We start from the raw sequence: 16,980 nt of genomic DNA on the forward strand, positions 1-16,980 counted from the left end.
CAGATACCTCCTGGAGCTTTTGTCCATTTTTATATGGTAATAAGTGTCCTGAAGGTCTACAGAGCACATCCAATCATCTTTTTCCAAGAATGAAAGTATCTACTCTACTGAGACCATCCGGAATTTGGTTTGCTGATCTGCCTTGTTGAATTGGCTGAAATCCAAGATGGTTCTCCAGTCTCCTGTTTTTTTTGAGCACTAAAAAGGACCTTGAGTAAAACCCAAATCTTGTTTGTTCTGGTGGGACTTTTGGATGACTCTCTTTGTCTAGCAGTCTTTGAAATTCTAAAGCTGCTGCATCCCTGTGACCAGCTGGTACATCTGGGAGTTTCTTCTGGAATGATGGAAGAACTGATAATGGTATTTTGTAACCTCTGGATATTATTCATAGGTTCATATGTAAGTACTAGGCTATTGGCCCTAGGGCATATATATGCCTAGCCAAATGGTACCCTGGCTTTTGCCACCCAAGAAAATTATTTTCCTGTTCCCCTGTCAAGCAAAGCCACAGAAGTGATCCCTGGGGTGAATTTCCTATCTCCCATTCAATCATCAAGATTTTTCTTGAAGAGTGCTAATTGGAAGCTCTGTTTGATATAGATAAGGTAGTTTGTTCCAGAGTATGGGAAGTCTTTGGGACAGAAAACTATCCCTCCAGCATGTTCTGTTTATTGTGGTGACAAGGTTTAGGTCCCTAGAGCATGCAACTTGGAGGGATTGGGATTTCTTTAAGTGGATCATGTCCAACAGCTCTGGGTTTGACATAGCTTTGTATGTTAGGCAGAGATTGCCTCTGAGTAGGCGATATGCGACAGAGTAAAGCTGGAGCTTTTTTGAGATAGTCTGTGTAGGGCATCTGTTTGAGACCGGTAATCCTCTTTGTGAGGTATTTCTGTGGCCTTTCCAGTTGTTGTAGATGTCTTGTGAGGTACATACCAAAAGGGGAGTTGTACTCTATAATGGGTCTAATGAGAGATGAGTAGAGAGGAACAATGACCTCTTTTTTTTCTGGATGAGAAATTTTTTGTGATGAGGTGTGCCACGTAGAAGGATTTCCAGACTACTGTGGTGATGTGATTATCAAAGGAGAGACTACTGTCCACCTATGTCCCAAGGTCTCTTATTACATTTTCGGTGTTAAGTAGACTACCGCCTATGTGGTAGTTCATGGGTACAGAGTTTTTACCAAAGGGGATGACAATGCACTTTTTGGCATTGAGCTTGAGGCCATGGCTTTGACACCAGGCATCTGTCTCAGTAAGGCCCTTTTGTAGTATGTCCACATCGTTAGGAGTTTTGATTATGGCTCCTAGTTTGCAGTCAGAGAAGTAGATACCAAACAGGAGAGGACCTAGGACTGAACCCTGTGGTACTCCACTTGTCACTGGTCTGAAGTTGGATTTAGAGTCTGCTACTTTCACAGTATGGGTTCTATCAGTGAGCCAGTTAGCAACCCATCTTGTGACATAGGGATTTATACCTAGTTTAGTGAGTTTATCTTTAATTCCAGAGTGGGGGATGGTGTTGAATGCCTTGGTGAGATCTAGATAGGCTGTATGAACCACCTTACCCTCATCTACGGCTTTGGTAACCGCTTCAAAGAAGTATATCAGGTTTAGAAGACATGATCTGCCTTTTACAAACCCGAACTGGGTAGGGTCCAGAGTTTGGAGATTACCAATGTCATTGTTTATAAGTTCCATGATGATATGTTCCATAGACTTGCAGAACAGGCTCGTCAGGCTAAGGGGCAGTAGTTCCCGGGGTCCGTGGTGGCTCCCCCTTTGTGGAGTGGGATAACCATTGCTGTGTGCCATTCAGTGGGCACAAAGCCTGAAGTGTGGTTATGATTGAACATGGGACTTAGGTGGGGTGCCAGTTCGTTCTGTAGTTCATGTAGAACACAGCCTCGGATGTTGTCAGGTCCCATGGATGCTGTGTTCTTGGCTTTGGAGAGTGTGTTTTTTACCTGTTCAGTCATGATTAAAGGAACTTTGCATTCTTCCGGTATAGAGATGGGCCCTTTAGGGGATGAGAGAGGGGTAAAGTTAGCACTGAACCTATCTGTCAGGATCTTGGCAATATCAGTTGGTTCTGTATATTTAGTGCCATTGTGCTGTAACTCAGAGCAGATCTGAGTGTTGCCATTTGGATTCTTGACATAGCTATAGAATGCTTTGTGGTTGTCTTTAGAATCAGTAGCAATTTTGTTTTCGTAACTAGCTTTGGAGGATTTTATGAGGGATCTCAGCTTCTTACTGAGGCTGACCATGGAGTTCCTCCAATCATGGGATTTTACTTTTTTTTGCAACACTTTCTTTCTTCTGTTGTAGAGTTTGTTTATGGCAGGGGACCACCAGATTGGCTTCCTTTTTTGGAGGATAACATCTTGGTTCTGTTAGAGATTGCACGATCCATGTATTCGTGTAAGTGCTTATAAAGTGCAATTATATAGGATTCAGCAGTCATACATCTGTTGTCCGTCAGCATGGGTGTCATGACGTTTGCCATTTCTGTCTTAAGAGGCGTGAAGTTGGCTTTGGAGAATTTTTTTCCGGTGGTTTCCCTAATGGGGGTGGGATGTGGATGTCTAGTGTGATTTGCTTGTGGTCGGACCTGACCAACAAGGAATTGACCACTGGTGTGGAACACTGATTGCCCATGTTGGTAATGACCAGGTCTAGGATATTTCTGCCCCTGGTGTGGGTGTGGATAAGTTGATCCAAGGCATTGGAATTTATGAATTCCGGAAAACGTTGAGCACAAGAGTTGGTACATGAGTAGTTTTACCAGTTAATGGTGGGGTAGTTGAAATCGCTCATTATTAGGGTGTTAGGTTGTACCCTATTTTCCAGTGTATCAAGAAATGATGAGTTGGAATCCTGGGGCATGGTGGGGGATCTGTAGCAAGCTTCTATTTGGATTGCGGTCTTGCCCAGAGTTAGTTGCACTTGGATAATCTCGGATGCATTATACTGAGCAACTAGCCTGGAGGTGTGGATATCCTTAATGAATATGGACACACCTCCGCCTTTAGTGCTTTGGTCCAAGTTAGGTGGCCGAAAGGTGTGGTATGAATTATAGCCTGGTAATGCAGGGGTGTTCTCTGGAGCCTTGAACCAGGTCTTTGGCACTGCACAGATGTCGATGTTCTCCATTTTAAGGAGTGCCTCGAGTGAGTGCATTTTAAGGTTTAGACTTCTAGCATTAAGTAGCATTACCCTCAGATTTTGCTTGATTGTACCTGTTATGGTGGTGAATTTGTCATTTGAATCTTGCCTAAAAAGGGCACTATAGGGCTGGCAAGAGCCTTAGCCAGTATCCGGAATTCCAAGGGCAACAGATGCAGGCCATCTCTGGCAAACCATCAGGGTTTATCGATCATGTCATCCCAGGCAGACAGATACTGAATCCCCTTAGAATGACACCAGAAGCTTAGCCAATTGTTGAAGTCAATCATTTTGTCCTTGTACTGTGGTATCATTCTGGGTGATGGCAGGATGCTACTCAGGGCTATGGTCATACCTGCCTGGGCTACAAGATTGGACAGCTCCTCCATGTCTCTTTTCATGTAGTTCAGGGAAGTACGTCTCAGGTCATTCACACCAACATGGACAATGACAGAGTCATATTTGTACTTTTTGTGGAGTGACCTGAGTGCATGCATTATGTGGCGGATCCTGACACCGGACAGACAGCTGACAGTAACTTTCTCCTTGTTTAGCCTGGTGAGTGGAACATCAGTGTGCCTGACTATAGAGTCACCTATGACTAGAGTGTTGGATATGTTGTTATGCCTTATGGGCTGTGATTGAGTAGCACACTGAGTTTGTGGGCTGTTTGTCATTTGGGTTGTGTTGGGGGGTGGTGGTTGCTTGCATTTCTGCTTTGTAGGTCCCTGTTGCTTGGGTAGATTTTTTTGAGAGCCTCCGTGAATGTAGGTGTGTGTTTTGTGTTTCTATTTTTGTGTTGTGGTAGTGTAGGTTTTGAGGGGCTATGTGATGAGTGTGGTGTGGTGCAAGTGTTTACCTTCTCTTGACTGTCTAGTCCAGTCTTGGGTGAAGAGAGCTTTGCTTCCAGTTTCGCTATATAAGTGCATCTCTCATAGGTTGTAGTGTTGGGTGGCAGGAGGAGAGGGTTGTCTGTGTACATGAGGCAATTGCTGCCCAGATTCATCAGGTAGACAGGAGAAAACATCGGGAGCTGACCCTTAAACATGCCTGGATAGGTGCTTATTTATTACATACTAAAATCTGTTTTCCTCTAGACAAGTGAGGAAAGTTAAATGCTGTAGTAATCTGTAGCTTATTTAGTGGTTACAATGAGTTCTGAACAAGTGCTGATCTCAAAGAAACAGATTTGAGTGCTGAAACTAGAAAACTGGCTAGTTCTAAGAAAAAAAATTAAGCTAGAAGGCTTCCCTCTAACACAGAAAGGCTTCTGGGCTCAGAAGCTTACAAACAGTCCTGGATACAGCAAATCTATATCTGGACTAGACGACTTACAGGAAAGGCAGGAAACAAGCTTAGAAACATTTTTTTTTTTGTAAAGTGGAAAGGGGGAGCAGAAACTAACTTGGTTGGCCTTCTGAAATGTTCTCCCTGGATTAGGTAGAATGAGGTAATGACTCTGGACTGGGAGGAGTGTCCCAGATCAAATTTACAGTAGGGGCGGGCAACTGCAAAGCCACCAATCAGAACAAACAAACCCAACCAGATGCTTAACAATTGTAGAAAATTCTAGTTAATACCTCACACACAGTAAAACTAGCTAGCAATGTATATGCAGACAATAAAAGTGCTATAAATAACTCAGAAATAAACAAAAAACAGGATACTTAATGTTATATATCACAGATTAGTTAGCTTAGAGCCCTTCCTTCGACTTCCTCCGATTAGCTCAGTGTGAAATGGCAGAAACACTCACAAGTTAACTTCTTAAGTAACAAAGTTGAAACTGAAATAACTTTAAAAAATGCTTGAAAGAACCAATGAGGTGCATAGATCAGGCAACCCCGGTCAGCCAATGACCACAAACAATTCACTCTCACTGAATTGCTATACTGGCTTTGGCTAAGCAATGATGGCCTGGAACATGTGCTCAGACACGCATCCTCTGCACACATTTGTCTGTAGTTAATGTTTGCCAGGCAGATTGGTGCAGAGAGAGTCATCCCCTGACTGCCTCCAGAGGCCTATAATATAGATAACATAGAGGAATATAAACATTTTTTTGGTAACACATCAGAAAGAGAAGGATATTTCAAGAATTTTCAAAAGTAAAGAATAGGTTATCTAGTAGAGGCTATTTCCCTGATTTGTTGGCAAGGACAGAAAATAGAGGCTTAGGAATCCGACAAAGAGGTGGGAAAGGAGTAAGAAGGAGATATGAAGAGCAATATTCAGATGAAGGTAGAAGGAAAATGTATTTTGTTAGTAAATTCCCCCCTTTTTAACATCATTTAGTAAGGTAAGTTAGAAAATGTTGGCCTATCGTGATGCAAGATGAATCTACTAAAGGCATATTTTCGGAGCACATAATTTTTCATATAAGAGGTGCATGAATTTGAAACTGTTATTGAATAGGAAGTTTGATAAAGTAGATGGTTAGGTGGGATGTTATCCCTGTCGTAGGTGAAAGGTATGTTCAAAAGTTAGGAATTTGCATGGTTGTAGCATTAATGAGAGAATTTATAAGGCTACACAGAGGATTTCTTGTCAATCAAGTTCACTGTTCACCTAAAAAATGGTATATTGGACAAACTAAGAGACAAGTTAAAAAACGTATTTTGGAACATATGGGGGACATTAGACATAGGAGATTAGATAGTCCAGTGCCACATCATTTCTGTTCACACCATGCAGGCTCAGATTCATCTTTATTCTTCAGTGTGTTGGCCATGCCTTTACACCAACATGGGGAAGCTCATTATAAAAACCTGTTAGCCTTGGAAACCAGGTTCATCATTAATTACAATACTTTATTTCCTTCAGGTCTTAACCTTGAGGTAAATATTAATATGTGATATTGATGCTGGTAGGTTCATAGGTTGGTACAAGGCTATCGGCCCTAGGGCCTATACAAGCCTAGCCATAACAATTCCCTGGCTATTTCTTCCCACACTATTTACTTCCCTGGACCCCTGTCTAGAAGGGTAAAGTCAATTAGGTTTTAATTTTTGTTTTCACAGGGGTTCGCCCAATGTGAAGCATGCAGTTAATCATAAATAAATGTTGACTGTAGATTATAGCCAATATAGTGTATAATGAATGTAAGGCTGGGAAATGAGATAACAAGCACTTTTTAATGGTTCAATGTCACTTTAAATGAAAAGGTTTGTGCAATTTGTATAATTGGGCAACATCATGTGATTTAATATAAATATTGTGCTTTTGGTGTAACAAATTATCCCTTGAAGGTTTTTTAGCCGAGGTACCAGGAGACACAAGTAAAGTTAACTTGCACTTTACTTTTGAGAGTCTTCATTTTTTGTGTTTTTTTTATTTTTTTGCCTCCAGAGTAAGGCAATTGGGCACCACTTCAGGGGTGCTGGTAGGAAGTAATAGAGAAAGATTCTATGGACCCCTGGTTTTGCAGTCTATTTCTGCCTCTGGGATGGCATCTTCCATTACTTCCCTCTCTGTCCCAGGAAAAGTCTTTGCCGCATGAATCGTGGAAAGGCCCTTTGGATTATTTAAACCATAGTCTCCCACTTCTTTTGTTCCTGGAGTAGTGCCTCTGAGGAGTGGAGAAACATGTGCCTACAACAGTAAGGGTCTTACCATACTTTTCACATCTGGCTAAAGTGTCCTTAACTTTGGGACCAAAAGGGATGGATCCGTCAAATGAAGCAGTGATGAATGATGCTTTGAATGGCTCTGCAAAATCACACCAGTGTATCCAGGAATGCCTTCCATTGACTATGCCTGAACCTGCTGCTCTGGAAGTCCCTTCAGCTGCATGGGCAATCAGCCTCATGGATGAGTTAGAAATTAAATTAAGGGTTGCTAGCTGAGAGGTAACTTTGTCACGTACCCCTTCAGCCACTGCTTCTTTGAGGGTATCTGAGAGCTCCTTGATCATATCCTTCTGTAGTCTTGTGAAGTGTGCCATATAATTCAAGGAGATGAGAGCAAAGGTCCTTGAAGCATAAATGTGCTTCCCAAATCTCTCCAAAGTCCTAGACTCCTTGTTAGGAGGATGGATAGTCATATTTTCCTCAGCAAGTTCCCTTTGTGTGGCCACCACTATCACCATGGTGTCAACAGATATTCCTTTGGACCAATTAGGCTAATCTTTCAGGGCTGATAAGATAAGATCAGGCCTTTTGTGAATCACCTCAATGGCATCAGGAATATTCCATGCTCACTGAGCGATCAATTTACTATGATCATCAGCAGGCAGAAAGTTCCAAGAAGTAGAGGGCTGGGCATGAAAAGCCTCCAGGTATACTGACTCCTCCGAGTAAGGATGGATGGAGGATCAGCCACCCCTCTGTTTCAGGATTTCTAGGATGTCCCCAAAGGAAACTTCGTCAGGGGGTGACCTGGGAGAACCTTTCCCTTCATCAAAATCAGAATCTTCGGTGAAAGACTTTTCCGGGGAGTCTAAGTGCTTCCTCTTGTACTTCCTCTTTGCAGGAACTTCCTCGGGAGGATGATCCGAGGAAGTGTACTAAGAGGATACCACCAAAGTGAGTGTAACCTGGGACCTTTGTGCCCTCTATCCCGGGTACGAGAAGGATGGCAGCTAAGGTCAAGGGGATGTAGACAGTTGTAATGACAAGGATGGGAAGGACTGTGAGTCCCCAATGGACAAGGCCTTCTCCATGACTCAAAAGGCCAGCCCCCCTGGAACCAGGATTACACCCCGCACCGAGGAGGCAGCCTCTGAAACAGAAGCCTGGGTCAAAGCTAAAAGGACAAAAGCACCAAGGGACATGGACGGCTCCGAAACCAAGGAAACTGATCCATGTACCTCGGACCCAACCAGAGAGCCCCAACCCCGGGAGCCCTCCTGTGCCGAAAACTCAGAGGACCTCAAGGAAGCTTTCAGAACCAGAGAAGAGGATGATACCAGAACTGAGACAGTTGATGCCATGAGTGTTGGAACCAGGGGCCAAAGACTCAACAGGAGTTGGTGGAATTGAAGTATCATAGATTGGTTCGTTATAATGCCAGTGTGGCTAGGAACTGAGGACAATCCCCTCCCCATCAGAAGCTGATCCACCAGTCTCAAAATGCCAGCTTCTCAGAGACTCTTAGTAGATCATGTAGAGGCAGTCAGAGGAGACTTGGGAGGTCTTGCTTTGAGAAAGGTATTTGGTGGCCTGTTTTTTAAAGGCTAAAAGGTCGGTGAGTATCTTCTCCTAGGGAGCAAAGGTAACTGTGACTGCTTCAGCACCAAGGGTACTGAGGGTACCAAAGAAGTCACTGCCAGTTCTCATACGGTTTTAGGTGCCAAGCCAGATAGACCTTCCAGTGCTGAAGAGCCCTTTGGTACCAAGGTCAGTTTAGAGACCTGCTTGGACAGTTCCAATGAACTAGGAAGCAAAGAAGGTATTTTCTTGGTAGAGGAAGAAGAGGAGGTTGAAGATGTGCTAGCTTCAGTCCTAGACCCAGAAATGGCCTCTTTGAAATCAAATTTGAAGAGCCCCTTCAAGATAAGTTTATCCTTCCTCTCATTAAGTGTACAGGCAGAGAACCTGTGATAAATTGAACAATCTTCTTGAAGTTGAAGTTTCCCCAGGCAGTATACACAAAAGGTATGCCCAACAGAGTTGGGCATTTTACCCTGGCACTTCTGGCAACTTTTGAAACCAGTGGTGCCTTTTAAAGTTTTAAAATGGGAGAGTTATTTTTCAGCCATAACAAAGAAAAAGGACTGAAATACACACACACGTACATAAAGAAGAGATATAGACATGAAGAAGATGTTTTTAAACAATTAAGAAGGGACGGGAAGAGAAAAATACCAACAATGGTAATATAAGCGTACCTAAAGAGATAATAAAGGGAAGAAATGTACCAATAATGGTACTAAAAAAAAGACTACCAAAGGTAGAAAGATAAAGAGGAGTGAGTAGACAGAAAGAAGATTTAAGAAGAAAGTTAAGGAAAAATATGTAGATATAAGAGTATTAATAGAAATAAACTTACTCAGAATCAGCCAAGGCTCGGGAGAAGGACAAACGAATCTTACCTTCAAAATGGCAAATGAGATCTGGGGTAAATTTGAAGAGGAGCATTATGGGTAGTGCCTGGCCCAAGAGTTTGGAAGGCGCGAGCTGGAATTAACGGCCGAATCAGTTCCGAGCCTCGGAACCAAGCCCCACTGTGAAGGATTCAGTGAAGCTTGACAACATTAGATCATTAGTTTTCCTCAGAAAATTAAAGTAGTGAAAGGTTTTCCCCTACTGAAACTTGTCTGACAAGTTCTGAAGGATCGCTAGGTGACCATCATTACCACAAAGCCTGCAGAAGGAGCAGATGTCAGTGACAAGGAAGCTCTGAACTTCTGACATTCTCCCATTATATATGGAGATCTGCTTGAGCTCCTGGCAGTTAGGCACATAGAAGATGGTGATACACTTTGAAAGGATGGCCAGCTGTTCATATCCTCAGCTGGATACAACTCCAATAGCTTAGGCTAATGCAGCAGTGATCTAATATTGAATATCATGCCTGTGTAAAGGCAGCACAATATCCCTGCTACCAAATGTGAAACAGACCATTATTATAACCGTATTTATTTGTATGCTGGAAATGTGCTCAAGCAATGTAAACACAATTCCTGAACATGCTGCATTAGAAATGATGGTCTTGGCATGAGTTGGATTTCCTCTTGTTGCTAATTTTAGTAAGGTGTTTACTGTAAGCAGTACCTCTCTGCTACTTTGTTCAAGTATTATGGGCAAAGCCAAAAATTACTTTTGGTGGCGGGGTGGCGGCAAATGAACAAAAAGCAGGGACAATGTTAAAATATTACTGTGATTCTCTTAAACGTTTAACAGGGAAACGCGTTTTGCATCACCATCCATTTTCAGTACAATAAGGAATATGACTCTAATGTCTACCATTAACGATGCACTGCAACCCTTCGTGATTTACCAGAAAATTAAAAAAAAATTACTGTAAACAAGACAAAAATATGAGATTAAATCAGGGATGTTCCGTAGAACCAAGAAAAGCTGCGAGTTAGTTGCCACCTCTTCAGAACCCAACGTGGGACATTTTTTTAAAGGTGAGGATTTTGCAGAGCCAAACATACCCACGGCCGGTCCAAAGAACAGATTTTATTTTGCCAGAATAAAAGCTTATTCTTGTAGCATATGAGTTACTTATGCTATTTCATGTAACGTAGGTGTTTCAGATAAAAAAAATGGGTAATGCAACTTTTAAAGAAAACTTAGGAAATATATTTCTTCTAAAATCTCTGGACATTTACCATTTGTTTAGTTCTTTTCGTATGGCACAACTGCCCAAAGCGAGGCATGTGGTAACCCTAGGTACGTGTAGACCAGATGTTGATAATATTTCACTTAACCGATTCCGACATAGTTTAATATGCTGAGTGAAATCGGATTAGCATCCAAGACTCTGGCCCAGCACTGCCATCTAGCTAAAACCAATATGAAATGTATAAAAACTGAAAGGGTAAAAGGTGTCTTAGAGCTGTATGTGGGAGGAACAACTAGTTGCAGTCTGTTTACCATCATCAGAGTTTACTGCATAAAGGGTGGCAAACTAGTTGTGCAATAAAATTCAGCTGCCTCCAGTGTAATGTGAGCCTTAATGGATTGCCTCTACTCCATGAGCGCTGCCTGGTAGAACTGACAATGCTCATATTAGATATTTTAGCTTTGTTTAATCATAGTGATTGTAAGTGGACAGTTTATGTGGATAGCACCGAATCTTCAATGGGAGCAACAGAAAGCAAAATATAAAGTAAAAAGAATGCAGAAACGCAGGCTGTTAAAAGCCTTTGTTTGAAATAGAAATGTTTAAAATATACCAGTAAGTCTCTGTATTCAAAATACAGTAGTGTGCTCATGTAGGTTCTTCTGACTTTAACTCCTTTGCCATGCGTAGACAGGTGGTTCTATTCGATGTGCACTATTTCCAAAAAAAAAAAGCTACGTAATGCAAGTGCCATTTGACAACATCTAGGCTCTCTTGCACTATAACTTTCACTTAGCAGATAGTCTTGCTCTTAAGCTGTGAAGAGACAGACCCAGCTGTGGAAAAAGCAAACCATTACAGATGTTGAAACTTCCTGAATATCGGGATATTTTGTGACTGGGACACTGGATTCACTAGGTAAATACCTGCAAACACAAAACGTACAGTGCATGCAGCCACCAATCACCCAGACGTAATAAGAACGTCAGGGGAAAACAAGATTTACAATTCACATTTCGCATAAAAGCAAATACTTAATGAGGACGCAGAAGAAGGAATTATCTTGAAACTCTTAATAATGGTTAATTTTTGTAGCCATGTTCTCATGAAATGAAACAAATGCTAATGTGCTTTGTAATCACCATCATCATCAGTACCAGTTAGGGAAATACGGATAGTGTTAAAGGATGACGGCTCAGAGTTTGCCTTAGGTAACACGCAGACTGGCTCTAACAGAATTGTCTATGCACTGCCTAACAAAACAACTAGTGATAGTAAGGGCGGGTAGGGGGTGGGAAATCCGTACGAGCCCAGGGCTCAGAGGAGGTGTTCATGCTGCCTGCAGGTTAGAATCGGTGGTTTAGGGAAGTGCATATAATACTAGTACAATGGCATCCTGCAGGAGCTGAGACCCCAAAGGCTCCCTCGTTGTTTGCCTTTTCCTGTCTCTCAGACACACACACATAAACACTGTCACACACACATGCACTCACGCACCACACATGCATAAACACATACACGACACACTTCTTCCTCTCTCTGTATTCATGGTCCGACGTAGGTTGCTAAAAATCGGAGCTAACCGCCAGTGTCTTGGTTCGCGGTGGTGCATCGATTCACGTTAAGATGGTGAGCTGGATCCTTTACTAGGCACCGGGGGCTCCTTCGCAACAGAATTTGTAGCACAGCATTTCTTAGCTAAAGCCTGTCTGAGGGGAGACTAGCAACAGCCGGGGCTGCCGGGAGCAGAAGGCACTAGCCGAACTGGAAAAGTTATCAGAGCGCACTTGGGCAAAGTTGAGCCCAATAACCATGGGAACCCTCCGGGATTTACAATATGCTCTACAGGAGAAAATTGAGGAATTAAGGCAGAGGGACGCATTGATCGACGAGCTCGAGCTTGAGCTGGACCAGAAGGATGAGCTCATCCAAAAACTGCAGAACGAGCTGGACAAATACCGGTCAGTGATCCGACCTGCAACCCAGCAGGCACAGAAACAGACGACGAGCTCCTTGCATGAGCAGCAGAGAACGAAGAGACAGGCGATTTCGGCAGAGCCGACCGCCTTTGATATTCACGAGCTCAGCCATGTCACTCTGCCCTTCTACCCTAAGAGCCCACAGTAAGCATTCCTTGTTGTACTTGTGCCATGATGTCGTGTGTCACTTGCTTGCTCCATTAGTCTCCGTGTTGTCTGTCCACGATTCACCAAGAGCGACTAGTTGCTTCTTTGTTGCTGCTTTTCCCACACGCTGTGCATTAGTGAGGGCAGTTTATACTGATTGTTGTCTCCTGTAGGGCAAAAAGTCATTGTCCTAGTACCACAGCAATGCACTTAATTAAAGTACTAGTACCCCCTGCTGATATTAAGCCCATTCCCCTAAATGAATCCATGTTCATTCCAGTACCATTGATGACCCATATATTAGTTATCCATCGCGCAGTTTCTGCGCTCATGCGTAGCCACCCTGACCTGATTCAGAGACGTCTGGTGTTGAATTTATAGCTTCAAGCCTTCTTAGTCCTAACCACCACAAGTAAAAGTAAAAAGGAAACAGGCTACAGACACATAGATCAAGCTTTCACTTGTCTTTTTTACAAGTCACTCCGCTATCTGCTTAGTCGCCTTGCTTCATCACCCATAACCCCACATCAGAAAGAGTGCTGGGTGTCTCCCTGAATTACTTATTCTATCCTACATCTGGATTTGAGCTGCAGTGACGAAATCTTTACACTGTAAGGACTTGCAGACTGCGTCGTCCAGAGTGTGGCAATGTAGCTGCCCCAGCTTTTAAGAAATAGATGTAAACTTCCGTATCCAAGGCATAGCAACATATATTCATACTTTTGGCAGCACTCGCTCATGCTTTTTTGGGGGGTGGGGAGGTATCCACTTAAACGAGCGAAAAGTGCCTAAATCTTAAAATATTTGGAGGTTTAGCAGTACATTTGTTTTCGTATTCATGTTGTGCCCAAAAATGTCACAATTTTCACCTACCTCCAATGTTTTAACTATCATATAATACATGATATGCACACCCATAAATAGTGTATGCACTCCTACTATAATGCATTACCTGGTAGCTATCATCATAAACTTTTCTGAATACATATACAATACAAATGGTACCATTCTTGTAGCAGTTGTCCTCTGTTACACTTTTATTAACCAATGTCTACCATATTGCATACTGCTCATACAGATATCTACTAGACTATTCAGTTTTGTGGTTTAATGTTGAATAATATGGACATTACTAAACTGAAAGTTTCATTTAAAAACCTCCAGTGTAGAGAGGAGCTAACCAAATGCAGACATCTCACAATCAAATGCTATTTATAAGTATTTATATTTAATTCTTGTAGTGGAATAGACATTGTGCCATTATCATACAGAACAAAATGCTATTTTCACTGCATTGCCAAATGATAACATCTATAATTTGTGACATGACATCACCACTTACCTCTTGTACATAAATACCATGCTGTAATGTAACTTCCATATGTACTGTGTTCTAATGTATTGCCTTTCCTTAAGTACATTGCTGTGATATGCCTTTTGTGAACAAGTACTCTCGTATGATGTGTTAATACAAAACTTCCATAGCAACACTGTGTGTGTGTGTGTGTGTGTGTCTGTGTGTGTGTGTGTGTGTGTGTGTGTGTGTGTGTAAATATATGCATATATATATATGAAACATACACACACACACACACATATATATATATATATATAAAATACACACACACACACATATATATGCATACATGCACATAGTTAGACAACATAACCTTGTATTGGGAAAATGTAGGTTTGCAGCCTTAACCATAGTCCATACTTTCCCTAAGGAAGAACAAATCAACAAAAAGGGAAAACGAGGTGTACAGGAATGGCTGATCTAGATTTTGGCAATCAAATTACTAAAATGCTGTGCTGTCACAATTTCTTATGTAAGCTCCCTATCAAAGATCACTTTGCATTCTTATTAAAAATAAGAAAAAAGGATTCAAGCTGGAATTGCTTGTTTAGACCACTGTTTATTAAATTAACAGACATGTAATACTGAACAATAGTAGCAAAAGAATACTGTTAATCTCACCAGCTTCTGTGAATAACACAGAGGATTACGGTCGGGTCACCAATCATAACAATTATATGTTCTCAACATGGATGTCAATGAATTCACCTTGAGAACACACAGTTTTTTGTTACAATGCAATGCGTGGAGATTTATTTTTCCCATGTATTCCTATCTGCTAAAAAATTAAACTAAAAAAATGCGATGTGTTGTACCAGCTTTGAAAGCTGTTAAAGCAGTGGACAAGTGGTTGATGTCTTTTGTATTTCCTGTGTAAGGGAAGCACTTGTAACCACAGTACTGGGTATACTTAAGCAGACACCAGGCATAAAAGACAGTTGAAACAAGGCCATTTCATACTGTTGCAGTTTTCTGGTCAGTGCTGTTTGCTTTTAGTACAGTCTGAATGTTAACATTGTCTAAGGGGTACTTAATCATCTAAGTGTTGTTAAGACTGAGTCTTTTGAAGTAGTAGCGCTTAGCCAGTATATTATTTATTTATTTATTTATTTATTTTTAGTGTAAATCACAACACTCCTTGCACTACAAAGCCTTTACAAATAATTTACTAACACTTCAGTAAGAGGCACAAATAGCGTCAGGGATTTTACAGTACCCTGCCCCCCAGAGAATAAGTGAATATATCATGGCTTATATGCACTATTAACACAATTTGTATCTGTCAGTAACAAGAGTAGCAACAACTCTTCATATAGACTGCAAAATGTTATTGACTTTCTTTAAACAGATCTGCTTTAAATAGTAGTCCCGCTACATTTGTAGCTCTGTTTTGAAAGTCATGTAGATAATAGAGAAGGTAGACTCTCAGGTGAACACACACAGAAGTAAAGGGAAAAATGCACAGTTTATGAAGAAGTAGAAGAATCAAGTCCCCAGAATGACCAAGGACTAATTTAAGGAATTAAGAAAATGTGGTAGATGATAATTTCACTTTACTGACCTCAAAATGCCATAGAATAAAGTGACTAAGTAAACAATATGAGAAAAAATATTGATAGTTGCTTCAGTTTGTCATGCTGGAGCATTGTTGTACATACGGAAGGCTCATAATGAAGCGTGATGGATTCAGTTATGTTCAGACAGTATCTGGAGATATTTTAACTAAGGATTTGGAGTTTCATTGCAGCCTTACTTTACAATAGAAGAACAACTTACCTGCTAACTGATTTACATATAAACCCAACCAAGCTATCCAAAACTGTTATGTAAGTCAGGGTCTTCTCTTAAGTTCTGTAAGCATATATTCCATGTATGGCTTGTTGTAATCCAGCAGTTAGATGTGAAATTTGGGCAGTTATGGCACCTACATTTACAAGTTTTGTTCATTATTGTTTGTTATTATTATTTTTACTTCTTACTAAAATTGGACCTTATTTTCATTTTGATATACCTATTGAAAGGATATGAACTGACCAAAATGGTTCAGAAAGAGCACTGCAGTGATTGAGAATTGTGACAGCAGGAACTCTTTTTCTGATCAATACACATTTTTATGGAAGAATGCAAAAAAAAGATACAATCTTGTTTAACATGTGATCAAGTCTGACTCACTAAGTATGAGCATTAGCACAGACAGCACTCTTAAAATGATTAAAATATCAGTGCTTAAAGACTTCTGTGTACCTTTTTGTTTTCTTCTTATTCATGCTGTATAGCTAGACCATGAGGCCTCATAACTGTATTTTCTTTTGTCAGTTCTTGTAGCTGGTATGCTGTTAATAAGCTCTCCACTACTGTGTGAAGCATTCGGCATTCCAATGGAAATGAAGACATTATTATTGATTTACAAGATTAAATCCTGCCTCACATGGCAAGCTTCTGCTTTATAACAAGCTGTAAAGAATAAATGGAGAATATGAGCAAGCTTTTCATTTCCCATTTTTATATACAGTAAAAGAAAAACACAGCATTAACAGCAGGCAGAATGAAATGTTTGCCCCTGTTTTTCTGCTGTAACTTCCCACCCCTTAACAATGCGCCACCCACTTCAACATTATTTAACGAGTGCCTGATCACTACCTTCGCAGATGTATTAGAAATGTTTCGGAGGTGGAACTCTAATATCCTTAGAAGGTTGAATGTTCATGCCTTGTAGGTGGACATCTACAGAATAGTCACTTGGAAATCGTGTCACAGGAGGAAAACTGAATTTCTGCCAAATACAGGTCCTGTTCTTATTCTGTCTAAGATTTTGAGTTTCTGCCAAATTCAACACCGTTTCTTATTCTGTCTTAAAGTTGTTAACCCGTAATAATAATAATGTAAATCATTTCTCATTTAAAATTAATTGTTTTATTTATCAGTCTTCTGGGAAACACAAAAAATGGGCAGGCTGAAAAAAATGCAAACTGTTTGAAAAATATGCACCCATAATTGCAGCACTTCTTTCTAATAGATGAATATCAATACTTCCTGTCACCAGTAACTCACAATCACTAAATCTGATTCATCATTCCCATCTCCATTTAACTGGGAA

At 41.0% G+C, this 16,980-nt stretch overlaps 1 protein-coding gene across 1 annotated transcript in view; it reads left to right on the forward strand.

The window, feature by feature from the left end:
• The first annotated feature begins 11,759 nt into the window (after nt 1-11,759).
• Nucleotides 11,760-16,980, forward strand: part of PRKG1 (protein kinase cGMP-dependent 1) — a 3,380,995-nt gene continuing 3,375,774 nt past the window's right edge. Inside the window, exon 1 of the mRNA XM_044056419.1 lies at nt 11,760-12,523. Within this exon, the coding sequence (XP_043912354.1) occupies nt 12,213-12,523 (311 nt within the window). The 5' untranslated portion in view covers nt 11,760-12,212. The remainder of the gene's footprint in view (nt 12,524-16,980) is intronic.

This window comes from Protopterus annectens, chromosome 14.part0, assembly GCF_019279795.1.
Source record: "Protopterus annectens isolate FY-2018-M chromosome 14.part0, PAN1.0, whole genome shotgun sequence".
NCBI lineage: Eukaryota > Metazoa > Chordata > Ceratodontiformes > Protopteridae > Protopterus > Protopterus annectens.